At 51.5% G+C, this 26621-nt stretch overlaps 1 protein-coding gene across 1 annotated transcript; it reads right to left on the reverse strand.

Moving 5' to 3' along the window:
- Positions 1-16534: 16534 nt before the first annotated feature.
- Positions 16535-17467, reverse strand: LOC132321443 (olfactory receptor 14C36-like). Its single transcript, XM_059834939.1, has one exon. It carries the CDS (start codon positions 17465-17467, stop codon positions 16535-16537), a length of 933 nt encoding a protein of 310 aa, XP_059690922.1.
- Positions 17468-26621: the final 9154 nt, after the last annotated feature.

Below are 26621 nucleotides of genomic sequence, written 5' to 3' on the forward strand. Positions count from 1 at the left end.
TTGCTTTCTGTGGGCATTGGGACCTGTCCAAGGTGAAAAAGACAAAGACAATTGAGGACAGACTTCTGTGAGGAAAATAACATGCCATTTGGCATAGAAATCCCCATCCCTGTGATGAATGAGGAACAAGCCAGCGCATTCCCCAGCCCTGTCAACTGAATGGCATGGTGCGTGACAGTTTAAAACCTACTTCCCATGAAGACACTTCCAGGGAAGGACACCCAGAGTCAGTGCCGGAACAGAAGCTGACCTGTACCCCCATCCATACCCCAGAGAGCAAGAGCAGCATGGAAAGGTGGGGAAACAGGGAAGAAAACTGCAATGCTCCAAAACAATGAGGTGAGGACAGAAAGGCAGAGGGGCGTGCTGTGAAGCCTTCTCCTTACCCAGCTGTGCTCACCGCCTCTCAGATGGTGTCACTGTAGGGCAGGTGGTTTTAGTCTCTTTTTTGTGTACTGCATCCCAAGACACATCCACCTGGAGGGCAACCTGCCCAGGGCATGACTCATAACGGGGACCCCATTGCCATGAAGGCAGAGGCTCTGCTGGGTAGGAGAGGAGACCAGGGAGTTGCTCTGGGGAAGGTATCTGCACTCCAGGACATGGCAAGGAGGTACCCGAATAGCCCCCGCCATGGCATTTCTGGTAGCAGCTCCTTCTCATTCCCTGCCCTTGTCTCTGCTGGAGATGTCCCTGCTGGAAGCTGATTCCCTGTCCCCATGTCTCTTCCATACCATCTCCCACAGACCCCATCCCACTCACCGTGTGCTCAGCTCTGCCCTGCAGACACCTCCTGGCACCAGGGTACTGCCCAGGGGCACCTCTGTCCATGCTGGAGCTAATGAGCAGATCAGACAAGTGCTAAAGAGAACAGGGGTCTCAGTGCCTGCCCCAGAACATAGAAATAAATTCCCATCTCCCACTGCCCTCCCAGACAACCAAGAGGAGAAAATGCAAAACACCGGCAGCTTCCCTTTCAGGTAACTGCCACATAGACCTTCCTTTTGAAAAGTGCCCTTGGAAATGTGAGCAGCCCTGACCCATGCAGCACCCTCTCAACAGCAGAAGGACCCTGCCCTTCCCTGATGGGCTTCCCACAGTGCCATGGGGAGCTCCCCGGGCAGGCTGAGTGCTGACCCTGGCAGGCGGCAGAGTCCCTGCCCCAGCACCCAGCCCCGGGGGTGCAGGGACCCTGCTCGGAAGGACAGCCCTGGGCACCCCTGGCTGCACACCCCCCTTCACAGAATCAGAAAGAATCACAGAATCACTACGGTTGGAAAAGACCTGTAAGATCATCAAGTCCAACCATCAACTAACACCAGCATGCCCATTAAGCCATGTTCCGAAGTGCCTCGTCTACATGTTCCCTGAACACCTCCAGGGATGGTGACTCCACCACTTCCCTGGGCAGTTTATTCCCGTGTCGCACCACTCCCTTAGTAAAGAAATTTTTCCTAATATCCAGCCTGAACCTCCCCTGGCGCAACTTGAGGCCATTTCCTCTTGTCCTGTCGCTAGTCTCTTGGGAGAAGAGACCAGCACCCACCTCTCTACACCCTCCTTTCAGGTCATTGTAGAGAGCGATAAGGTCTCCCCTCAGCCTCCTCTTCTCCAGGCTGAACAACCCCAGTTCCCTCAGCCGCTCCTCATCAGACTTGTGTTCCAGACCCCTCACCAGCTTTGTTGCCCTTCTCTGGACACGCTCCAGCACCTCAGTGTCCTTCTTGTAGTGAGGGGCCCAAAACTGAACACAGGATTCGAGGTGCGGGCTCACCAGAGCCGAGTACAGGGGCACGATCACCTCCCTGCTCCTGCTGGCCACACCATTTCTGATACAGGCCAGGATGCCGTTGGCCTTCTTGGCCACCTGGGCACACTGCTGGCTCATATTCAGCCGGCTGTCGATCAACACCCCCAGGTCCTTTTCTGCAGGGCAGATTTCCAGCCACTCATCACCAAGCCTGTAGCGTTGCATGGGGTTGTTGTGACCCAAGTGCAGGACCCGGCACTTGGCCTTGTTGAACCTCATACAATTGGCCTCGGCCCATTGATCCAGCCTGTCCAGATCCCTCTGCAGAGCCTTCCTACCCTCCAGCAGATCAACACAAGACTGGTCCCAAAACTGAGCCCTGGGGAACACCAGTTGTAACCGTCCGCTAACTGGATTTCGCTCCATTCACCATGACTCTCTGGGCTCGGCCGTCCAGCCAGTTTTTTACCCAGCGAAGAGTGCACCTGTCTGAGCCACGAGTCGCCAGCTTCTCCAGGAGAATACTGTGGGGAACAGTGTCAAAGGCTTTACTAAAGTTCAGGCAGACAACATTGGCAGCCTTTCCCTCGTCCACTAGGCGGGTCACCTGGTCATAGAAGGTGATCAGGTTGGTCAAGCAGGACCTGCCTTTCATGAACCCGTGCTGGCTGGGCCTGATCCCTTGGTTGTCCTGCACGTGCCCTGTGAGCGCCCTCAGGATGAACCTCTCCATAATCTTCCCCAGCACTGAGGTCAGGCTGACAGGCCTGTAGTTCCCCAGATCCTCCTTCCGGCCATTCTTGTAGATTGGCGTCACGTTGGCAAGCCTCCAGTCGTCTGGGACCTCCCCCGTTAACCAGGACTGTTGATAAATGATGGAGAGCAGCTTGGCAAGCTGCTCCGCCAGCTCCCTCAGCACCCTTGGATGGACGCCATCAGGTTCCATAGACTTGTGAGTGTCCAGGTGGCATAGCAGGTTGTTAACTACTTCCTCCTGGATCATGTGGAGTTTATTTTGCACTCCATCCTTGTCTTCCAGCTCAGGGAGCTGAATACCCTGAGGATACTTGGTATGGCTGTTAAAGACTGAGGCAAAGAAGGCATTAAGTACCTCAGCCTTGTCCTCATCCTTCCTGACAATGTTCCCCGCCGCATCCAGTAAAGGATGGAGATTCTCCTTGGCTCTCTTTTTGTTGTTAATGTATTTATAGAAGCATTTTTTGTTGTCCCTCACGACCGTGGCCAGGTTGAGCTCTAGCTGGGCTTTCGCCTTCCTAATTCCCTCTCTGCATGACCTAACGAGGTCCTTGTATTCTTCTTCACTTGCCTGCCCCTTCTTCCAGTGGTGATAAATTCTCTTTTTTCCCCCGAGTCTCAGCAAAAGCTCCTTGTTCAGCCAGGCCGGTCGCCATTCCCCGCTGGCTCTTCTTATGACACGTGGGGACTGCCTGCTCCTGCGCCTTCAAGATTCCCTTCCTGAAGAACATCCAGCTTTCCTGGGCCCCTTTGCCCTTCAGGACTGTCTCCCAAGGGACCCTCTGAACCAGTGTCCTGAGCAGGCCAAAGTCTGCCCTCCGGAAGTCCATGGTAGCAGTTTTGCTGACCCCCCTCCTTACTTGACTAAAAATTGAGAATTGTATCATTTCATGGTTGCTAAGCCCAAGACGGCCTCCGACCTTCACTTCTCCCACCAGACCCTCTCTGTTCGTAAACAGTAGGTCAAGCAGGACACCTTCCCTGGTAGGCTCCCTTACCAGCTGTATCAGGAAGTTATCTTCCACACACTCCAGAAACCTCCAGGACTGTTTCCTCTCTGCTGTGTTGTATTTCCAGCAGACATCTGGTAAGTTGAAGTCCCCCACAAGAACAAGGGCTTGCGACTGTGAGACTTCTGCCAGTCGCTTGAAGAACGCTTCATCGGCTTCTACACCTTGGTTGGGTGGTCTATAACAGACCCCCAGCAGGATATCCGCCTTGTTGGCCTTCCCCCTCATCCTTACCCATAAGCATTCAACCCTGTCGTCACAACCATCGAGCTCTATACAATCAAAGCACTCCTTGATGTACAGAGCCACCCCACCGCCTCTCCTTCCTTGCCTGTCCCTCCTGAAGAGTTTATAGCCCTCCATCGCAGCACTCCAGTCATGCGAGTCATCCCACCATGTTTCTGTGATGGCGACTACGTCATAGCTGTCCCGCTGCACAATGGCTTCCAGCTCCTCCTGTTTGCTGCCCTTGCTGCGTGCATTGGAATAGACGCACTTGAGCTGGGCTATCAATCTTGCCCCCGACATTGGCACGCCACCACTAGGCTCATCTCTAGGTAGCCTGGCTTCATCCCCTTCCCCCTTCAAATCTAGTGTAAAGCCCTCTTGATGAGGCTTGCCAACTTACGAGCAAGGATCATTTTCCCCCTTTGAGGATAGTTGAACACCGTCTGCACCCAGCAGACCCGGTGCCGTGTAGACCACCCCATGGTCAAAAAAACCAAAATTCCTCCAATGGCACCAGTCTCTGAGCCACACGTTGACCAGGTTTCCTTTCCTGTTCCTATCAGCATTCCTCCCTGCCACTGAAGGGATTGAGGAAAATACCACCTGTGCTCCCGATCCCTCAACCAGTCTCCCCAGTGCTTTAAAGTCCTTCTTGATCCCTTTCAGGCTTCTTCGCTCAATCTCATCACTGCCAACCTGCAAAACCAACAGCGGGTAGTAATCGGTGGGCTGTACCAGACCAGGGAGTTTCCTCGTGACTTCTCTCACCCGGGCCCCAGGGAGGCAGCAGACTTCCCTGTGGGTTGGGTCAGGCCCTCTGTTCCCCTCAGGAGGGAATCGCCTACAACAATTACCCTCCTTTTTGTCTTAGTAGAGGTGGTTCTGATGTGTGGGGCAGACTGTCTCGCCCTAGGTAGCCCCCTGGAAGGACTTTCATCCATATCCTCGTTATCCTGGCCGTCAAGTTCCAGAGCCCCATATCTGTTGTGTAGGGGCAGCCGGGAAGGTGAGGGAGGCCGGGAGGGGATTCGCCTGCTGCCCCAAGCAGGGTCCTTTTCCCATTCCCCTTCGCCTCTTAGGTCCCCTCCTTCTGCCCGGCGGCAAGAGGGTAAGGGGTCCTCTGCTTCTCCTGGAGCCTCCGTCCTCTGCCTTTGCCTCAGGGACGGTAGGGCATGGCTCCACCAGTCTATCTCCCTCTCGCACTCCCTGATACTCCTCAGCCTCTCCACCTCCTCCTTCAGCTCTGCCACCAGGCTGAGCAGATTGTTCACCTGGTCGCACCACACGCAGGCATTGTCTCTCCCGTCCTCCGGCACCGGCATCAGGCTCAGGCACTCCTGGCAACCAGAGACCTGGACAGCCGCGTGCCTGGGCGGGAGCTCCGTCTGGGTCGCCACATTCCTTCTGGCGATGGCTTTCGGCCGAGTGGAGACCATGGCTGGGCCTCCTCTGGGAGGCCGATGGCCGCTCGTCCGCAGAGCCTTCAGAGCCAGGAGGGCAGGACTGCGCCCTGCCCGCACGCCTTCCCTGCACGCCCTGCCTGCGCGAACTGACGCCCCACACCCTTCTGAGGCGCCACGTCCTGTTTGCCTGCCCTGTTCGCTGCGCTCCGGGTCACTCGCGCTCCCTGGGGGCTGCTCTTGTACGCGAGGGCGTTGGAACTCCACCGCTCTAGTCCCTGCCCACACTGAGTCAGAGCTGCCGCTCCTCAGGAGCTCGCGCTGCCGGCTCGGGGAGGGGGGTGTGGGGAGCGGGCTGGGGCACCCTCTCTCTCCCTGTGCTTTCGCCTTCGCGGTTTGCCACCCTAGGAAGGGTCCCCCGTCGCGATCCTCCGCTCCGGAGCCCTTCGCCTCGGTGACTTCACCGAAATGGCGGGCACTCTGGGTTTTAAACTGCCGCTACCTCTATTGTAATTGGTGTAAAAGTTTCTCGTTTACTTTTAAAGGTATAGGCTAAGAAAAATTCGGAGCGCAAGCTCGGTGAGGGGTGGTCACACCTTGGAGGTGGGTAGCTTTGGGATGGAGGTGTGTTTTCTGGTATTATAATGAGATTATAATGAGCAAAGTTCACCCAAAGGATAGTATTTTGTCAAAAAATGACAGACAGTTGGCTCAGGGTGGTAAATATGCTGCTCAGGGTAGTAAATATGCAGCTTGTCAGTTCCATAGTAACTTCCAGTTCCCGTCTTATCACAGAGCCTGGCCGCGGTGTTGCCAACATCTAAAGTTGCCTAGGGAACCTCTGTGGGATGGATTCCTTGCGTATTCGCCACACTCCACCCTGAAGATTTCTTCAATACTGTAGCTTTAATATAAATTTAATTCCTAAATTACCTCCAGCAATTATTCCACACACAGGAGGTTGAACCAGGGGTAGTTGCAAAGGAGGAATTTAGAAACCTTGCCAAGGACATAGGGACAATGCCAAAGCCAAAGCTCCAGTAGCCTTTAGAGCTGCAGGAAAGGGTAGAGGAAGCAAAATGAGCTGATCCAGGCTTAGAGGGTCATATGGAATGAGACACACTCTGCCTGGAAGCCTGTAACAAGTGGGCGCTGCAGAGGTTTGCATCTCGAACTGCATACCTCAGCCTAGGAGATGGGGAATGTTCCTTGCTGGGGTGGCTGTGCCAGCCCATCCACATGGGTCTAGATGGTGCAGTCTACTTGAAGACATTCCTGTAACCCAAACACATTGGGATGAATGCCAGATTGGCTATTCGACATCAAGCATTTCACCCAGTCGGTCTCTTGGCTTTGATATCTTTTCCCTTTGACTATACTCCTGAAATCTCTCAATGTAACCACATAAGAATTGAAGACTAAAGGGAGATTATGCCCAGACCTGGCTCCGTAGTGTGTTTTTGCATGTTAAAGAGCCCTCTGGTGCCGAGTCCCTGAACTGCAGGTCCTTAAAGTCTGAACAAGCCTCTACAGAAGTGAAAATCAGAAGCAAACCTCCAGGGTTCTGAGGGTGTAAGCAAGCCCCACTTAGGGCCATGTCTGGAAAGACCATGGAGAAAACAACCGGACAAGCTGACCATTCCAGAGGGCTGGTGAAGCAGGAAATCAGAGGCACTTGGTGCAGGAGGAAATTTAACTCTGGAGGTCACTGTGAAAGCTCTTGATGTGTTTCACCAAGCAGGATCCCCTACAGAGGGGGACCCTTTCCCTCATGGGATGCTCAGGGCTCTTTCTAGGGGCAGTGTGCTGTGGGAGTGGGCCATGCCAAGTGCAGGTCAGCCATAGAACGCCTCCCAGGCTCTAGGGAGGGTGGGTGAGGAGGCAACGAAGCGCTGGAGCTGTAAGGACCTGGCGTCCTCTTGTGGGTTTCACTGGAAGAGACAGAATCTCAGTCCTGTTGTGGAGGTTCCAGCCCCAACAAGGCCTTTGGCCAGCGTAACCACAGGCTGTACTAAAATGTCTTATATCTGTGCATGCTTCCGTGCTGACTTCAAATACCCCACCTCACGGTGACCCCGTGATGTCCCAAGCTTTACTGATGTCCCTCTGTCCTCACTAGCTCTTGCTTCCAAGAAACATCTGTGGTTTTTTTGAAGGTTTACCAATTCCTGTGAGTTCCCCACACCCCGTTTGTTTTCTTCCGAAGCCTTGTTAATGCTCCTTTATCACCCAAGATATCCCAGCCCCTGACATGCTAGAATCATCGCTTTAGCTCCACATCCCAGCACTGAAATGCACATCCTCTTCCTTCTTCTGCTGCCTCAGAATAAAAATTCTACCTATGTCATTTCAGCATGACCCCCCCTGCTATTTCAGGGGTTTCTCCTGCCTTTAACACGGTCACTGCTATGCACATGCTGCTCTCCCCCTGCGCTCCCATGTCTCTTACAAACCCTTGCTCTTCCCCTGCAGGGATGAGACTTCAAGAGGTTTGTGCATCGTCCAGGCTCACTGATGTTTCCTGAGGTCTGTCCAAGTGTGGGGAGTGAAGGAGGGGAGGAGAGCGAGGTCAGCTCATGGGGCAGGACTGAGCACAGCCACCTCCAGCAGCGGCCGTTCCCCATCCCCAGGCTGAGGCATGGACACAAGATGGAAACGTCTGTGTCACCCCTGATTTGCACAGGAGGGGCCTTCCTTCCTGTCATATTTCTAGGATAAATCATCATCATCATCATCTTTAGCACACAGACACCGACTGCTTTCCATTTCTGGGCTCTGACATGGTTGTAAGGATTTGCGAAAGCCATCTGCAATCCCCCTGTTTTGCACTGACATCCCCTGACCCTCTCTCCAAGAGCCACACATGCCCAATCGCTGCTGCTCAGGGCAATTAACTCCTCAGAAGAGGCCTCGAGCTTCCTGGATCTTCCTGGTGCTTTTTGCAATCTTCCTCACTGCCTCCAGAGCTCATGGTGAGACCTCTTGGCTGTAACAGGGTCTTTATGACCATCTCTTATGAAGCGGTTGTCTTTTTATGATCATCGGTGTAGAAAGAGTGGTCACAGAAAAGCACCACATATCTCACAACGGATGCTGAGTGAAGTGCCAGGAAGAACCAGGGGAGCTCCCCCCATGCCTGTGGCTTCCTGGCAAGGAGTCTGTCCTGAGAAGGGCATCCAGCCTCTACCCCTCTCTGGAGGGGGAAATCAGCAGCGTCCACACCACGTAGGGGCACAAAGGGCCACTTTTTCAAGAGCACCCTTCATCTGAACTTCTGTAGGTTTGTCCTTGATGATGGGGTGTCAACACCTTGTATTGCAAATGCTGATTCAATATTGGTACTGGTATTGCCCAAAGAGGCTCCACAGATGCAGACTGCTACACTGCAGCTATTTGTATCTTGGGAGATTAATGCTTTTTTGTAGCTACTGGTAATCTTAGGGAAACCAAACACCTGAAGTATGATTTAAGGATTCTCAACTAAAGCCCCACCAAGTTTGCATCTCAAGCAGTGGGATGCCAGAGGGTAAGAGAAGGATGATTTGGGCACGTTCCCGGCATCCGGGAAACTGAAGCGTGCTCTCCTCTCCCTGACACCCTGCCCTCCACAATGAGCTGTGTGAGAAACTCTGCCAACCAGGGCTGAACTCACAGTCGTGTCAGGTAACCTGTGTCTAACTGCAGCCAACGTTGTCCTGCCAGCTCAGGCTTTGAGCTTCCACTTGAGCCCAAAAGATTTCCATTCACACTACCGCCATCTTCCCCCTGACAATGGCTGTTATGTGACAAGACTGTCCTGGATCTCCATGCAGGATGGGCAAAAGAGTTTAATTACAGGACTGGAACCTTTTCCCTTGCTGGAAATGTGAACCTGGCTCCCAACATTGATGTATTGAATCTCCTTTGCCACTTTGAAACTGGCTCGCTGAAAAACTAGCCCAGCATGTTTGTTAGTTTGGTTGGTTTGGTTTGTTTTAACCCAAATGAACATGCAGCACTGAAGCGGGTTTCCATATTATCTGCACAATGTCTGCTCCAAGAAGGGAAATTTCTCAGCCTGCAATGGCAAATGGGTGAAGCTGTGGGGAATAAAGGTGTTGCTTCAGACAGTATTTGGTATGCCTACAGGACAAAAGGTTAGTGAAGGTGAATAAGCATGAAAGAAGCAGGAAACCTTCCCGACAGTCATTCTTACTTGTCAAAGTAGGTAGAATTTTTCAGTGGTTAGCCTCTGGCATGAAGTTCCTAGAACAGTGTTTGTTCTCTCCCTGCTCTCTCTTTGTTATCACTTGAAGATTAGACTTCTTAGACAGAATTGCCCTTAAAACATGCCTGCTCCATATATTTTCTCCCTGGTTTAGGTAAGAGGTGGAGGGGTGGAATAAGGTAGTTGTTTCTTTTTCAGCCAAAGGAGGCCAAGGTACAGCTCACAGCTTTCTGAAAAGGCACAAAGGAAGGCAAAGGTTTCATGTGGCGGTGTGACTGGCACCCCCTGCTCCTGACCCCTGGAGTACACTGACACAACACTGTTACCTGCATTTTTGGTCCCCAAAGCCCTAAGCGTGCCGCAGAGAGCCTGGAAGCTCTGAGCTGCCTTTGTCTGCCCTGCATTGCAGCAGGTAAAATGAAACTAACCGAGTCAGAAAGTTGGTTTTGATTCTCTTCACAGCCTAAAGCACCACGTGCCTAAGGAGGCCACCCAGGAAATACAAAGAAGACTCAAAGGTAGGACTAGGTACTTCCTGAGCGCAGGACAATGCCACCCTCACTTGTAGCTGCATCTCTTCTCCTGGGGCACACTGCAAGGCACAGGCTCAGGGAAGGGCTTTTGGGAAAGGGATTGATGGGGGAGTTTCTGGTCCAGCCTCCCACCAAAGGGTAGGCTACCACCAACCCCAGGGTCAGGCTGGGTGACATTTTGGGGAATTGAAAACCTCACAGAGAGTCTCTGGGTGTCCTGCTGCAGGGCAGCACCCGCCTAGTCCCTTTTTCCCAGTGCTCAGGGTGAAGCTCCTTGGAGGATGCTTGTGGCTGTTGCCTCTGCTGTACCATCTGCCACTGCAGAAGAGTTTGCCTCCACCATCATCTCTCCAGGTAGGTGTTGCCTGCTTTTAGACGTCCCTGTGCCTCCCCTTCAGCAGACTAAAGAGGCCCATTTGCCTCAGCCTCTTTACACATCTCACGTGCTTTAGACCCCTAAGCCCATCATGACAGACTTCCTCTGGAACTTTTCCAGTTTCTCCATCCTCCTTTCACGATGGGAAAAGCACAGGCTCACATGACATCCATCATAACTCCCATGCCCTTCTCCTGTGGACTCCTCAGCCGGTCACATCACTGCCTGTCCTGATGCACCGGGTTTATTCTGTCCCCAGGGCAGACCTTGCCCCCTTTGCCTTGTAAAACTTCAGGAGGTTTTGGTTGGCCAAACTGACAAGTGTGTCAAGGTCCCTCTGGACTGAAACTCCAACACGTCAGCATTTAAGGTTTGTGGGCTACTGCCTCAAACAAGAACATGGAGAATTGCAGGACACTACAGGCAATGAAAGAAAATCATCTGCTTAAGAGAGTTGCTACCCAAGATGGAAAATAACACAGCAACCAGCTCAGCAATACCAAAAGAGGGTATAAAACAAGAAATGCATGGCCAATGGGAAAGGATTAACAGGGTAGGCCGTTCTTTTTGAGGCTCTTAGGATAGTAAAAGAGAAGAACTTGGGCAGGGGGAACCAAAATGGGAGCAATGCATGTATGTGGTCAGGGCTGTGTAGGGGCACCAGTAAATTCCTTCTGCGGTCAAGGAGAACCTGAATGCTTTCCCTAATGTAAAAACATGAAGGGGTGGAAAGGACAGCATCATTCAGCCTGGAAGGAGCCTCCAGACGTGTAACAATCAACCTCCTGCTCATTGCAGGTTCAAAACAGATAACTCAGGGCTTCATCCAAACATGTCCTGATCAGTTTCTTGGACAGAGCCAGCACACACTCCCTGGGAAACTTTTACTTTCTTCATGCTGTAAAGCTTTCTCCCTATACCGAGCCTTATCGTCCCTTAGAATCATAGAATCACAGAATATCTCAAGTTGGAAGGGACCCATAAGGGTCATTGAGTCCAACTCCCTGCTCCTCACAGGACTACCTAAAAATAAAACACATGACTAAGAGTGTTGTCTAGGCGCCCCTTGAACTGTGACAGGCTTGATGCCGTCACCACTTCCATGGGGGACCTGTTCCCATGACTAACAACACTCTCAGTGAAGAACTTTTTCCTCATGTCCAATCTGAACGTCCCCTGACGCAGCTCCATTCCATTTCCTCGGGTCCTATCGCTGGTCACCAGAGAGAGGAGATCAGCACCTCCCCCTCCGCTGCCCCCTTGAGGAGGTTGTAGACTGCGATGAGGTCACCATTCAGCCTTCTCTTCTCCAACCTGAACAAACCAAGTGACCTCAGCTGTTCCTCGTAAATCTTGCCCTCAAGATCTTTCACCATATTGGTGGCCCTCCCCCGGACACACTCTAATACCTTCATGTCCTTCTTCTGTTGAGGCACCCAAAACTGCACACAGCTATGCTGTGCTTGTTGCACCCCAGGACACGGGTGGCCCTTTGGGCTGCCAGGGAACACTGTTGGCTCCTATTCAACTTGCCATGAACCCAAACCCCCAGATCTCTCTCTGCAGGGCTGCTCTTCAGCCTCTCCTCCCCCAATTTGTACGTATAACCCGGACTACCGCATCCAATTGGAGAATCCGGCACTTGCTCTTGTTAAATTCCATACGTTTGGTGAAAACCCAGCTCTCTAGTCTATCCAGCTCTCTCTGTAAGGTTTCCACTCTCCCTAGTCTGACCTCCTGCTCATGGCAGAAGCAGCTATGGAGTCAGACCATGTTGCTTAAGGCTTTATCCAGTGGAGGCTGAAAGCATCCAAGGACAGTGATGGCACAATGTCTCTGGGAAACCCACTCTGATGCTTGGATGCCCTCATGGAGAACAAGATTTTCCTTATCTCCAGCCTTAATAGTCCTTATTTCAACATTTGACTATTGACCATTATCCTCCTGCCAAAGATCACGGTGACGAGAGTGGATCCATCTTCCTGAAAAAATTCCCGCAGTGACTGGCAGGCTGCTCTGAGATTCCCAAGGCCTTCCCTTCTCCAGGATGAACAAGAACTTTCCCCTCAGTTCCTCTTCCAAGGAACATTCTCCAGCCCCTGAGCATCTTGGTGGCCCTCCTCTGAACTTGCTCCCAGCTATCAACATGTTCCTTGCTGTGGTGGGTTTTCTCTGGCCAATAGCCCAGCAGCCACACAGCCGCTCACTCCCTCCTCCCCTGCCCCACATGAGGCCCAAAAATTTACATGGTAGTGTACAGATGTTCTAATTAGAGATTAGCAGGGGGAGACAATCACTTCCCTCACTCTTTTGCTGAGGCTCCACTTTATACACACCGGGGCACTGCTGGCTGCCTTTGCTACCACACACACGTGGTGGGATCATGTTTTGGTTTCTGCCCCCCAGCACCACCAGGGCCTTTTACGCAGAGCTGATCCCCAGCCAGGCTGTCCTCAGCCCCTACCACTGCACATGTTAGTCTGTCCCAGGCGCAGGACCTGCCATTTGGCCACCTTCTGTCCCATGAAGGTTCTGACAGGACGGTCCTCCCACCTCTCCAGTTTCCCCTCTATGGCATCCCTAGGGCACAGCAATGGTCCTCCCAATTTAGGATCATCAACAAACAAGGTGAGAGTTGCCTCCTCCAAGTCATAGCTACACGTATTAAACTGCCCAGGTCTCAGCAGAGTCCCCTGTGCTGCCCCACAATGCCCCAGTATGTCCCAGTGGCCTCCAGGTAGGGTATGACCCCGTCACCACTGCTCTCTCAGCCTGATCATCCAACTGGTGCTTCACCCTCCTGTTTGTCGACCCATCCAGACTGTAAGAACCTAACTTGGGTAGAGGAATATTGAGGGAGACCATGCCACAAGTCTTGCTTAAGCTGAGGTAAACAACATCCACTGTCTCCCCTCATGCACAAATGCAGCTACTTCATCATGAAGGTAATCAAGTTGGGGAGGCACGATTCACCCTTGGTAAGTCCATGCTGACTGCTTTTGGACAAATTCTTCTCTTTCAAGGTCCCAGAAATGTCACCCAAGAGGCCTCTAACTGATGACACACTCCCCACCAAAGTGAGCTTGTACAGCCTGGGGTTCCCTGGGCTGCACTTTTGGCCTCCTTCCAAGAGGGGTGCACCATTGCTTTGTCCTCACTCACAAGAGACCTCTACCAATCCCATGACCTTTCAAAAGGCATATTCCAAGGAAATGTTGACCTTCCCCTGTAACTTCAGGACCACTCTTCTGCCTGTCCTACAAAGACCATTTCTAAATCATCGTTTCAGATGACGACTGCCTGGGCAAAGGCCCTTTCCATTATTCTCCAGTTTTCTCCTTCCCTTTCTCTTTGTTCGTTCTGGTACCTCTCACCTATGCTGCTGCTTTGAGCTTCAGGGACTAAAAGCCGGCCTGTCCTTCAGTAGTCTAATTGTCTCTCTTTAAGAGCCAACTCTTTAATTATGTTGATATTTACTTTTTTGTATCTCCCTATCTAAAGCATTTCTCATGAGATTATCCCTTGTCGAAAGTCAGCCTCATGAGACCTAGCTTGTTCTTTACGTGTGGCTGAGGAGTGCGTTTTAATGTTTATGAAACTTTTCCTTGCTTTCCTTCTCTTTGCTTGCAAAGAGGAACATTCCCTCTGTGCCGGTGTGCAGGCAGTTCTCTAAGGAAAGCAGGTGGGAGGTGGTGCAATGGCGCTGTAACATTCAGCTCCCAGAGTCCCGAGAAGTCTGATCGAAGGCAAAGTGAGGCAAGTCCCAGGTGGCCAAGGACAGAAATGGTGGGGCTGGGGAGGTGAGGAGCAAGGGTGTCCGTGCAGTGTCAGGCCTCAAGGGACTGCTTTTCCTCCCCGACACTCTGGGTCAATATCAACTGGAGAATGCTGCTGTCACCTCTTCTTTAAACTGAAAGGAATAAAATGTAACATTTTAAAAAATGTATTTTTTATTAGGGCACTTTGAAATCTTCCTCTTTAACTGCACTATGAAATGATTCCAATTAGCTGTACAAGTCTTGAAGACTGGAAGAAAGTGACACGCAGGGAAATAGCTCCTTAGGGCTTTCTGTGTTTTAATGAGCCCCACGGTGTATTTGGGCCTGTAGTCCATGAACCTCTGATGATGAGAGGGATCAAACCTCTCAAGAAGTCAAAGGCAGAAGCAAAAGCTGAAGTACCTTGAAGCATTAATGGGTCCCACTGAGGGCCATTACTGACAGAGCCTCCCCAGGGACTCGTTAGAGCCGATAACTGGAGGCTGTGATTGCAGGGAGGCAAAGGCACTGTGCAGGTGGCTGTAATGCTGAGAAAGCCCTTGGATTGTTAGGTGAAGCAGAAAGGCCAAACCCTGAGCCCCAGGCCCTGGGCAGGCAGAGCTGGTCCCTCACGTGTGGCTCAGGGCTCTTCCTGGGGGCAGGGGGATGTGAGGATGAGCAATGCCAAGTGCAGAAAAACAGCGCAACACTTCCCAGCCTCCCCAGAAGGGGCGAGGAAGAACCAAAGTCCAGAGCCTCCGGGTTTCTCCTGGTAGGTGTCGGTAGCAGAGGCAACTGCCATAGCCAAGAGGACAAAGACCTTGGCCCTGTTGGGCTTCGGGGAGGGTTTGGTGTTCTGCTGAGGGTGTCCAGTTAGTGCCAGGGGAGGGGCTCGCTTTGTGGATTAGGGTTTGTGTTGGGCTGTGGGGAGGGTGAGGGTCAAGGCTAGCATTTAATGGCAGGGATAAAGGCTGGGAATTGGAGTGAGAAACAGGGTAGGAGGAGGAGTTTCTGGTTTGGGGCTTTGGTTTAGAGGTAAGGTTTGAGGTTAGGGATTAGAGCAGTGGGTTCCTGTCAGGGTGAAGGGTGCCATTTTGGGGTAGGGTTAGGGCTTGAGGTTACTGCTTAGAAAGAGGGTAAAGGCCTCACGTGAATGTTTTCTCAGTCAGTATCATGGTGGCATCAAAACTACCCAAATGCATCTTTCCTCTTCAAAACCTTTCATCTCTCTTGGCCAAACCTCTCTTCCCTCCTCCAAATCTTGTCCCAGCTCCCCCTGACCTCCCCAAATCTGTCATCTTGTTGGGGGCAGCATTGCAATGGCTTTCGAGACCTCAGAGTATCTGTATTCCCACCGCTGGCTGCTCAGACCTGACCTCACAGCCAGCACCCAAGGGGACACAGCGTGCTGCTGTGCTGGAGAGGCCTCGTCACAGCGCTGCCCAGCGGCGCTGAAGGCAGGCGATGTCTTCCACCACCCCGAGGTACCCTGCCTGCCTACCAGCTCAGGCTCCAGAAGGGCTCCCAGATGTCATGGGATTCATTTCCCACGTGGGTGCTTCAGCTCCAAAGGACAGCGACCAACTCTGCGTGGGTAACTGAATCCAGTAGATTTTCAGGAGAAAACTGGAAACCTCTGCAGAAAAGAACTCGATGTAATACCTGGAAAAATCTTCCTTTCCAGCATGGCTGGCTTTTCATGAAGTTTCATGATTTTCTTCATAGTTTTTTATTAATAGCAGCAAGGGCAGGTACGGGCAAGCTGATTACACTCCCTCGCTCTCTGTGAGTGGTTTTATGCAGCCCCTCAGCAAAATAAATTTTCTTATCATTTCTTCAATTGGAGAAGCATTGCTCAGAAGAACTTCTGTCTTTATACTGGCACATTTCATCTCTACTTCTGCCTCTCTGTCTTTTCTCCTTCCTCTGCCTTTTCTGTCTCCAAGGAAAAGACTCACTGCATGACAGAATAACTCAGGTTGGAAGAGACTTGACCATTGTCTTGTCCATCTCTCCTGCTCGAGGCAGGAGATGCTCACCCTGATGGCTCAGCCCTGGGTATGTCCCTCAGTGACACTCACCATCCCCACTGTCACTAGACACACCCAGAGATCAGTTCAAAATCCATCCCTTGGTCTCTAAGAGGTCATAATGTGACAAGGAGGTTTTTGCTCCCATATCCGTGGATCAATGGGCCCTTTTGGACTCTTGTTCTGCTTGATAGCAGCTTTGGAAGAAGAGCCAACCATGCAGGAAGCGTTCAGGGGAGACCCCATTTTACTACAGAGCTAGTGTGAGAGAGTCAGATATGAGCCAGAGTTACACAAATTTTTCTGAGGTGGCCAGATGAGAGAGAGCACGTTCCTGCCTCAGGTGTAGTGGGACAAATTCAAACAGTCATGCAGGAAAATGACAGGGAGAAATAACAACAACAAAACCAGCAACAGAGTGAATAAACAAAGCTCTAACACATTACAGGATGCACTGGGAATCATGTGTGAAGGAGATGGCAGGTCTCAGCTGTTGAAAAGTGTCCGTGAAAACCATTTCTTGATGGCATCCTTGAGCTCCTGGTTCCTCATGCTGTAGATGAGGGGGTTCACTGCTGGAGGCACCACTGAGTACAGAATTGCCACCACCAGGTCCAGGGATGGGGAGGAGATGGAGGGGGGCTTCAGGTAGGAAAACATGATGGTGCTGAGGAACAGGGACACCACAGCCACGTGAGGGAGGCACGTGGAAAAGGCTTTGTGCCGTCCCTGCTCAGAGGGGATCCTCAGCACGGCCCTCAAGATCTGCACATAGGACAGCACAATGAAAACAAAACACCCAAAACTAAAACAAGCACTAACCACAAGAAGCCCAACTACCCTGAGGTAGGCGTCTGAGCAGGAGAGCTTGAGGATCTGTGGGATTTCACAGAAGAACTGGTCCACAGCATTACCTTGGCAGAGTGGTAGTGAAAATGTATTGGCTGTGTGCAGCACAGCATTGAGCAACCCACTGCCCCAGGCAGCTGCTGCCATGTGGACACAAGCTCTGCTGCCCAGGAGGGTCCCGTAGTGCAGGGGATTGCAGATGGCAATGTAGCGGTCATAGGCCATGATGGTGAGAAGAGAAAACTCTGCTGCACTGAGAAAGAGAAACAGAAATACCTGGGCAGCACATCCTGAGTAGGAAATGGCCCTGGTGTGCCAGAGGGAATTGGCCATGGCTTTGGGGAGAGTGGTGGAGATGGAGCCCAGGTCGATGAAAGAAAGGTTGAGGAGGAAGAAGTACATGGGGCTGTGGAGGAGGTGGTCGCAGGCTATGGCGGTGATGATGAGGCCATTTCCCAGGAGGGCAGCCAGGTAGATGCCCAGGAAGAGGCAGAAGTGCAAGAGCTGCAGCTCCCGCGTGTCTGTGAATGCCAGGAGGAGGAACTGGGTGATGGAGCTGCTGTTGGACATTTTCTTCCTCCGGGCATGGGGAACTGTGCAAGGAGAAAAAGGCAGTGACAAGTTGAGAAGGACTTCTCTGACTTCCCCCTCCCTCAGCTGAACGATGAGTGAGTCAGCTCACTCCCCAACCCCACCAACTGAGCGACATGGTGCCTCACAGTTTAAAAAAAAACTGAGGCATCTACCTGCCATGAAGACACACCTGGCGCTGTGTCCCCAGACTTGAAGTCAAAACAGAAGCTGACCTTCACCCTCCACACCAACTCCTGAGATTGAGAGCACCACAGGCAGGTGTGGAAATACATAATATGTCTGTGGTCTGAAAAACTGAAGCAAGGAGAGAAAGGCTGATGGGTATGAAGTGAAGCCTTCCCCTTACCCAGCCGTGCTCTCCACCTCACAGATAGCAACACTGCAGGGCACTTGTTTTTAGCATATTTGTTGTGTATCGACTGTAGGACACATGCACTGGTCCTACGCTGGAGGTCCAGCTGCTGAGGAGGTGAACAACCCTCTGCAAATGTCCTCAGAGTGATCTGGAGCTGAGGGCAGCCCTGACCCACACAGCACCCTCTCAACAGCAGAAGCACCCTGCCATCGCACTGGTCTCTCCTTCCACCCCCAGCTTCTCCCCACAGCGCCGTGGGGAGCTCCCCGGGCAGGCTGAGTGCTGACCCTGGCAGGCGGCAGAGTCCCTGCCCCAGCACCCAGCCCCGGGGGTGCAGGGACCCTGCTCGGAAGGACAGCCCTGGGCACCCCTGGCTGCACACCCACCTTCACACCCTGAAGCCGTCCCTGGCAGAAGGCAGCCCTCATGCCCTGTCCCTCTGATGGTGCAGCAGGGAAGCCCTGCTCTGGGGCACCTCCTCCTCCTCTACACTGGAGAACCTGTGACAGTTCTCCCTGAAAGCTCTCAGAGTTTGTGGGATGTGCCAGCATTAGGAGATCTGCCCATGAACTGTACCTAAATCGCCCTGCAGCCAGAGACTTCCCGTGTCAAGGGCTGTGAAGATTTCTCCTCCAGTGAGCTCGCCTCTGTCCTCCCACCCCAGACTGCCTTTAAACCCTTCAATGCCTCACTCCTCATCCCTGGGAGAAGGCAGCCGTCATGCCCTGCCACCTCCTCTACACAGGAGTGAGATTCCTGGGGACTATGCCACGTTTATGAGAGCCCTCCACAAACTCCAGCTGCATTGCCCTGCAGCCAGAGACTTACCATGTCAAGGGCTGTGAAGATTTCTCCTACTTTGCGCTCTCAGCATACTCCTCCTCCTGACTGACTTAAACCCTTCGCTGCCTCACTCCTCTCCCCTCGGTGCCTGCAGGCAGTGCCCTCAGCCCTTCTGAGCTTTGCAGAGGAGCTGCTCCTGGGCAGAGCTGTCTCTCGGCAGTGATGCCCGCTTGCCCTGAGCTCCCTCTGTCCCAGGAGCCCGGCACAGCTCAGCAGCAGAGGACCATCTCAAGGTGTTTTAATGACCCCTCAGGTGGGTTTGGTGCCGAGTCCATAAACCTCAGACAGGGAGAGGAAGTTGAAGAAACCTCTCAAGAAGTCAGTGTCTGATGCAATCTCCACTGTTTCTTGGAGTGTTAATGGGTCCCACGGAGGGACATTGCTGACAAAGCCTCCCCAGGGGCTGCTTAGAGCAGAAAACTCCAGGCAGTGATGACAGTTAGGCAAAGGCAATGTGAAGGAAGAGATTCTGAGTAACCCTGGATGTGTTACCTAAAGGCAAAGGGCCAAGCTCTGACCCCCAGCCCCTGGGAAGGAGATCCGGTCCCTCACACATTGCTCAGGGCTCTTCCTGGGGCGGTGTGATGTGGGGATGGGCAATGCCCAGGGCAGGACTACGGTACGATACCTCCCAGGCTCCCAGGTGGGGAAGGGGAGGCAATGAGCCCCGAGTGCTGTAAGGACAAGGTGCTTCCTCATGGGTGTCAGTGGCAGAGACAACAGCCACAGCCGAGGAGGGAAAGAGCTGATCTCTCTTGGGGGCTTTTTCGACTTCATCCCTCTCTCATCTCCACCATTGGCTGTCCTACGGTCTCCCACACCTGCACCTCTTTCTCTGCAGGCTGTAGACATCCACCCTGCTACCCCACCTGGCTCTCACCTGAGCATCTTCCTTTACTGATATCTCTCCATCCTTCCTCGTTGTCCCTTGCAACACAAAGCCTTGGGTTGATCCAGTCTCCCTCTGGGTGACTTCTTACACCACAGCACTGCCCTTCGAGTGACATTTCTCTTTCCTCGTGTCCAGTCTGGAGCTCTCCAGCTGCACTTTGTGCTATAAGTTCTTTCTCATGCCATTTCCCACTACGAACAAAAGATTCATCATCTCTGAAACCACCTTTCCAGCAGTCTCAGGCTACTCCTATACTGCTCTGAGCCTCTCTGCCACTGGGTCAATGCTGCCCAGGTCCCTCAGCCGCCCCACACAGATCATATGCACCCGGTCCCATACCCCATCTTGGCAGACCTGCACTCGACACTCTCTAGTTCCTCCTGACTTCTCCAAACTGGGGAGCCGCCCTCTGGGACATACCCATGTGTGTGGAGCCACACCAGTGCTGAGTCAAGGGGGATGATCTCTCAAGTTGTCTGGGTGGCCCACACTCCTCCTAACACAGCCCCACGTGCAGCTGCCCTTGTTCATAGGGACCATACGCTACCGGTTGTAGGGCATCCCTCGTAGTGCCCAGGCCCTGCTCCTCAGCTGCTCACGTCCCAGCCTGTCCTGATGTATGGGGTTATTCTCCCCTCGCCCCCCACCACTGCAGCTCGGATGCAGAAATGTTGAACCATACAACTGTCACAGAGTTCCTTCTCTTGGGCTTCCCCTCCCTCCACCATCAGGAGCCCCTCATGGCAATCGCTCTCCTGGCTTCGTACCTGGTGATCTTAGGGACAAACCTGCTGATCATTCCCTCATTCTTGCTGAAGGAGACCTCCACAGTCCCACAGACTTTTCCCTCTGTAACCTCTCCTGTTTGGAGGTTTTCATCACCATATCCATCATACCCAAAGCCGTAGAAAACTTGTGCATGGCCAGCAAAGCCATATCCTGCCCAGGCTGCTTAACTCAGTGCTACTTCTGCTCCCTTCTGGACTGCATCTTCATTTATGTCCAGCCTTCAAGTCACCTCATTTCCTGAAACAAGGCAGTGGCCCTTCTCAACACAGTGCCAACTCCTTTGATGAGTCCCTTTGTTTTCAGGCTCAGGAACCAGCTGATGAAAGATGCTCTCAAGGCAGGTTTCAAAAGAAGTGGGATAATCTTCAGAAACTGCTTTTCCACCTGAGGAGAGGTGTTGTAAGTGGATTTTGAAAGGGGAGAGGGGTGGGGAGGGCAAACACATGATTATGATGCATCTGCAGAAATGAGACCTCTCTTTCTTAGCAGTGTAAGATCTCCTTAATCGAATATCACACCAGACTCTCTTCTGCAACACGTCATCATAAGATGACCCTGCATAGCAATGCCTTTCAAATGACCTACAAGCACTTTACAAACCCTGGTGAATACCACAGTGGCATTTTCTAAGCGTGCAAACCAAGACAGAGAGCAACAAGCAGAGGACTTCATCCCTCCATGGCACACCCAATTCTCAACAAGCTTCGCCCTCGTCCGGTTCTCATGCAACTGCGCCTTGCTCCGAAATCTGGTTTCCTGCTTATTTTGGTGACAGATCTTTGCTGAACCTCTTAGTCTTTAGGAAATGACAGGACATAGGTGGAACACAATGAAGAGAACAATAACAGCTTAATTTTTCGACCAAGTGGAAAATACATCTCCGTTAACGTCCTGGTCAGAACAAAAACATGCCTGAAATTCAGTCCAGTTGAACTGTTGAGAATGACCTCTCTTCTATTTTGGTCCAGAATCTAGAATATTGGTCAGGAATGTAGTTTGGAGTAACAGTGCACCTGTCTCCAGATCACTCATGTTTGGTGAAATAAATGTCCAGTCCTTGACACAATGCTCCCAGAGCCAATACTTCAGCTAATCCAGCACATTCAGAGGAATTAGCTTGTTCAGACATAGACTTTTATAACTTTAATGTCTAAAAAGATGAGTTCATTCTCTGGCCTCCTTTGATAGCGGGGAAGGATCAGCACTCTAGAGGGTGATATCATCTCCTCCTACAGTGGTCTTCAGGAGAACTGTACTTAGCATCGACTTGGCAGCTTAGTTTTCCCATAGGTAATGCCAAGTGCCCTGAGCCACATACCGGGCAACGTGTGGTCATTTGCAGAAGGGAGGGACTCTTGCTCAGCGGGGCCCTCCTTTGAAGACCTGAGGGTTACAACTGTACCTTAAAGTCTCTCCAAAATTAAAAGGAAACCTCTCCTCTTCTCTAATCCCTATCACAGTGTTGCCATTTAGTGCCAGTGGCTCTTGGCACAGTGGCAGCTATGAAGTGAGACCATGTTTCTTGGTACAGTCCTGTCCTGCCTATCTTCTCATTCCAGCTCCCTCTTCCCTCTAGATACCCTCTCTGTGTGCTTGACACTGCTGAACCCAGATACAGGCAGCGTGGTGGTCAGTGCAGTCAGAGCTGTGGGGCATAAGCTAATGGGCACTCACACACCTCAGTGGACAGGCAGAGGTTGGGGCAGAGTGTATGGGGCCAGGGTGCCAAGACATGCCCCTTATGTTCTCAACTCTCTTAATCTCTCGCTGTCTCTTTCTCCATCTTGCTCGTATCTTAGGGATCCATCTCAATCCCTCAGCTCTCTCACAGTTGTCTCTCAGCCATCTACATGGGATGTGATTTACAGCGAGCAGTGAATCTGAGGCACCCTCCCCATGGAAGCACCTTCAGGAACAACGCACCCTAGTGTAGGTGGGGTGAATGACTGAGTAAAAGGGCTCCTCCATTCCAGGAGCTCTCTGGGCTGTCTAGGTGACTGCCTCGGCCATCTCCAAGTCACGATAAAGATATGAAGTTTGAGACAGGGAATCATCAGGGACTTGTGCCAAATTGGGGAGCCACCCACTGGGACACACCCATGTGTGTGGAGCCTTCCCATTTGGACTCACACTGGTATCCTACATCTGCATCAGAGCTGCAGTCCTGAGGATCCCAACCACCATGGGGAGGCAGAAGGCCTTCTCCACCCGCTCCTCTCACCTCATCGTGGTGACTGTTTTCTATGGCACCCTCGTCCTTGTCTATATGACACCCAGGACAGCCTCCCTGAGGCAGCTCCATGAAGTCCTCTCCTTTTTCTACACCATCCTCATGCCCCTGGTCAATCCACTCCTCTACAGCCTGCGGAACAGGGAGGTCAAGGGGGCTCTTGGGAATGCACTCAGAAAAACTGTGGCCTGCCTTGAGAGCTCATACATGTTGTGATCCACCAGGAATAAACAGGTGGTGGATCTCTTCTGATCAAGTGGGGACCACTCGTAAGTGCCTCTTTTGTGTACCAGGTATATCTTTAGAAGTGCAGAATCTTGGGACTGGTTGTGGAATGAGAAGCGGGAGAAGGGAATTTGTGTCTTAAAGAAATATAGGTCTGGTCTTGAAGAGTGTAAAAAACTTGCCTGGCTTTCTTCCTTCTTTAAAGTAAAGCCAGTTGTGATCCTGGAAGTGGGAGCTGTTGAAATGCCGGACCTGCCCAGGAGTGGGAGGAAACTGACTCTAAGCATGCTGTTTTCTCTTCTGTCACCCAGCTAGGCTGAGGCGTGGCATTCCTGCATGTCTGGGATTCCTCAGGGCATCTCCCTATTGGCAGGGAGAAGTGGGCAGCTGGATCAAGCCCTTCCACTGGACATGTCTAAATCCAACTCGGTGAATCCAATCCCTCTTGTTCTCTGGGCTTCCTAGCAGAGGACAACTGTGAAAGCTACTCTGATAGGGTCAGCTCCTCTGAAAAAAAAAAAAAGTAGATCCTTGCGCAGAGGAAAGATGCACAAGTTGGGTCTCAGTTTCCCCATCTTTTAACACAGAAATCATTACTTCCCCCTTCTTTCCTTCTCATATTCTGACTCCCCTCCAACAATGTAATTACTTATTTGTGTCCCACTGTCTGACTTAGATACTGCAAACCGAGTCCTCCTGTTTTCTTCTTTCTTGCAAAAGAGAGCAAGGTCAGCTCATGGGGCATGACTGAGCACACACACCCCCAGCAGCAGGCTCTCCCCATTTCCTAGGCTGAGGCAAGCGCACAAGGTGGGAATGTCTCCATCATCTCTGATTTGTGCAAGGGCCTTCAGCCCTGACATACTCCCACAACACACTTGTTCCTCCTCCACCCACAGACAGAAATTCCTTCCCACTTCCAGGCTCAGGTCTTGGTTGCAAGAATTTGCTGCACTTCAGAAGAGGCCTTGAGCTTCTTGGCTCTTCTTGGTGCTTAAGGCAATCTTCCGGGCTCCCTCCAGATTTCATGGGGGGAATTCTTGTCTCTAACAAGGACTTTGTGACAAGTTTTTATGAAATGTTTGTTTTTCTGTCATTCCTGTGTGTGGAAAGAGTAGACACAGAGAAGGAGGATATACACCAAAAGGGATGCGAGTGAAGTGCCAGTAAGAACCAGGTGAGCTCCCCCCATGCCTGTGGCTTCCTGGCAAGGAGTCTGTCCTGAGAAGGGCATCCAGCCTCTGCCACTCTGGAGTGGGGACACAAAAGATGACTTTTCAAGGGCACCTTTCCTCTGAACTGCTGTAGATTTGTCCTTGAGGATGAGGTATAATGGCTGACACTGCAAATACTTATTTAACTGGCATTGCCCAGAGTGGTCATCAGAGATGCAAACTGCTGTGTTGCAGATATTTATATTTAGGCAGATTAATGTTGGGGGTTTGGTTTAGTTTTTTTTCTAATTTTTAAAATGCTGATACTCTTAGGGAAATCACACAAGCACCTGAAGGATTATTGAATATTTACTGAGAGAAGCCCCAGCAGATTAGCATCTCAAGCAATGGGATGCCAGGGGACAAGGAAAGGATGGTTTGGGCACTGCCCTGGGATTTGGGAAACGGAAATGAGTTCTCCGCTCCTTGACACCCTGCCCTTTTCAGTGAGGGCTGTGAAAAACTCTGCCAACTAGGTCGGAATGCACAGCCGTGTCAAGGAACTTCTGTCTAACTGCAGCAATGTGGTCCTGACAGCTCAGGCATTGAGTTTCCATTGGAGTCCAAACCGCGACAATTCACACTGCCTCCGTCTTCACTATGACACTGGGTGTTGTGTGACACAACTCTCCTGGATCTCCAGGCAGGATGGGCAAAAGTTTGATACCTCAACCGGAACTCTTCCTCTTCCTGGAAATGTCAATGCCACAGGCTCGAGCCAAGAGGCCCAAGAAACAAAACTTCCCGGAGGGTCAAGTAATGAAAACGTCCCCCAGGCTGTGGGACTTGCTCTTGACTGACCGAGAATTTGTGAGTCTGGACAAATTTGTGAGTCTTCACCTATTTTTCCCTCTCTCTTTGTAACTTGGCTCTCAGCATTTACATATTGAAACTGCTTTGCCACTTTGAAAATGTGTCTTTGAGAAACTAGCTCAGGATATATTTATTACCTTTTTTTTAGCCCAAATGAATATGCAGCATTGAAGTGGGTTTCCATATATGGAGCAGTTTTGCACAATGTCTGCTCCAAGAGGAGAAATATCTCAGCCTGCAGTGGGTAAAGAGTGAAGCTGTGGGTGGTAAATGTGCTTCTTCAGACGATATGTGGTATGCATGCAAGAGAAAATGTTGTGAAGGTGAATGGGCATGAAAGAAATGGAAAACTGCCCATCCAATGGAGCTCTGCAAGAGGAGGATGGAGCCATACATAACATGGCATGATCCAAGTGGGATCAGCATGGAGAGAAGACATTTGTAGGGAAGGTGTTGCAATGGAGTACCTTGACGTCACCCAACTGAAAAAGAGAGATTGGACAGTGCGCTGAAGTGATGGGCAGAAGTGTCCTGGGCTAAAGGACCTTGGCTAAGAGAAGGTTGGAGGGATTTGGGTTGCAGAGGTTTGAGGTAGTCCTTTCAAGATCTAAGCAGGCTGAGCTTTGGAGACAAGTGAAAATAAGGAAGCTCTCAAGGATGTTTTGCCATTTGTTGTACTATCTTTGCTCTCTCTTATCATTTAAAGATTACAGTATTGCCCTTAAGTAATCCATGCTCCATATGTTTTTTCTCTGCTTTTTTGAGGAGGGGGAGGTGGAAGAGAAGAATAGTTTCTTTTTTAACCAAAGGCAGCCAAAGGGCAGATCCCAGGTTAGCGAAAAGGTACAAAGGAAGGCAGAATTTTGATGTGGTGTACACTGGCACAAGAGGATTACCTGCATTTCCATTCTCTGAAGACCTAACTGGGCGACTGAGAGCCTGGAAGCTCAGAGCTCCCTTCATCTGCCCTGCATTTCAGCATGTAAAATGAAGCTAACTGAGTCATAAAGTTGGTTTTGATTCTCTTCACAGCCTAAAGCACAGCATGGGGCAGGAGACAGGCAGGACACCTAAAGAGGACTCACACTTCTCTGCACAAAAGCTTAGGTGCTTGCGGGAACCTCAGGAGGCATGGCATACCAATTCCAGGGTTCAACGACCTGGTCAAATGCCTTGTTTCCTTCTCTGTAATGGTGGCATTGATGCGTCACACCTGTGCGGACTCTGTACAAGGATCATAGAATCATCGATTCATAGAATGGTTTAGGTTGGAAACAACCTTAAAGATCATCAAGTCCAACTGTAAACCTAACCCTGCTAAGTCCACCACTAAACCATGTCCCTCAGCACCTCATCCACATGTCTTTTAAAAACCTCCAGTGATGCTGACTCAACCACGTCCTTGGGCAGCCTGTTCCAGTGTCTGACAGCCCTTTCGGTGAATAGACTTTTCCTAATATCCAGTCTGAACTTCCCCTGGCACAACCTGTGGCTGTTTCCTCTTGTCCTATCACTTGTCACTTGGGAGAAGAGACCCCCACCCACCTCTCTACAGGGGGACAATCACTTCCCTAGTCCTGCCGGCCACACTGTTTCTGATACAAGCCAGGATGGGGTTGGCCATCATAGCAATGTTGGCCAACATATGAATGTTTACTTTCCATAGGTATTCAGAGAGATCCTTCTTGTGCTCGGGAAAGGCTGTCCTGCAAGGCCTATCACATTTCCTGAGCTCCTTCCCCCTTCAGAGCTGCTTCCCATGGCACCAC

Source organism: Gavia stellata, unplaced genomic scaffold (assembly GCF_030936135.1).
Source record: "Gavia stellata isolate bGavSte3 unplaced genomic scaffold, bGavSte3.hap2 HAP2_SCAFFOLD_42, whole genome shotgun sequence".
NCBI classification, from domain to species: Eukaryota; Metazoa; Chordata; class Aves; order Gaviiformes; family Gaviidae; genus Gavia; species Gavia stellata.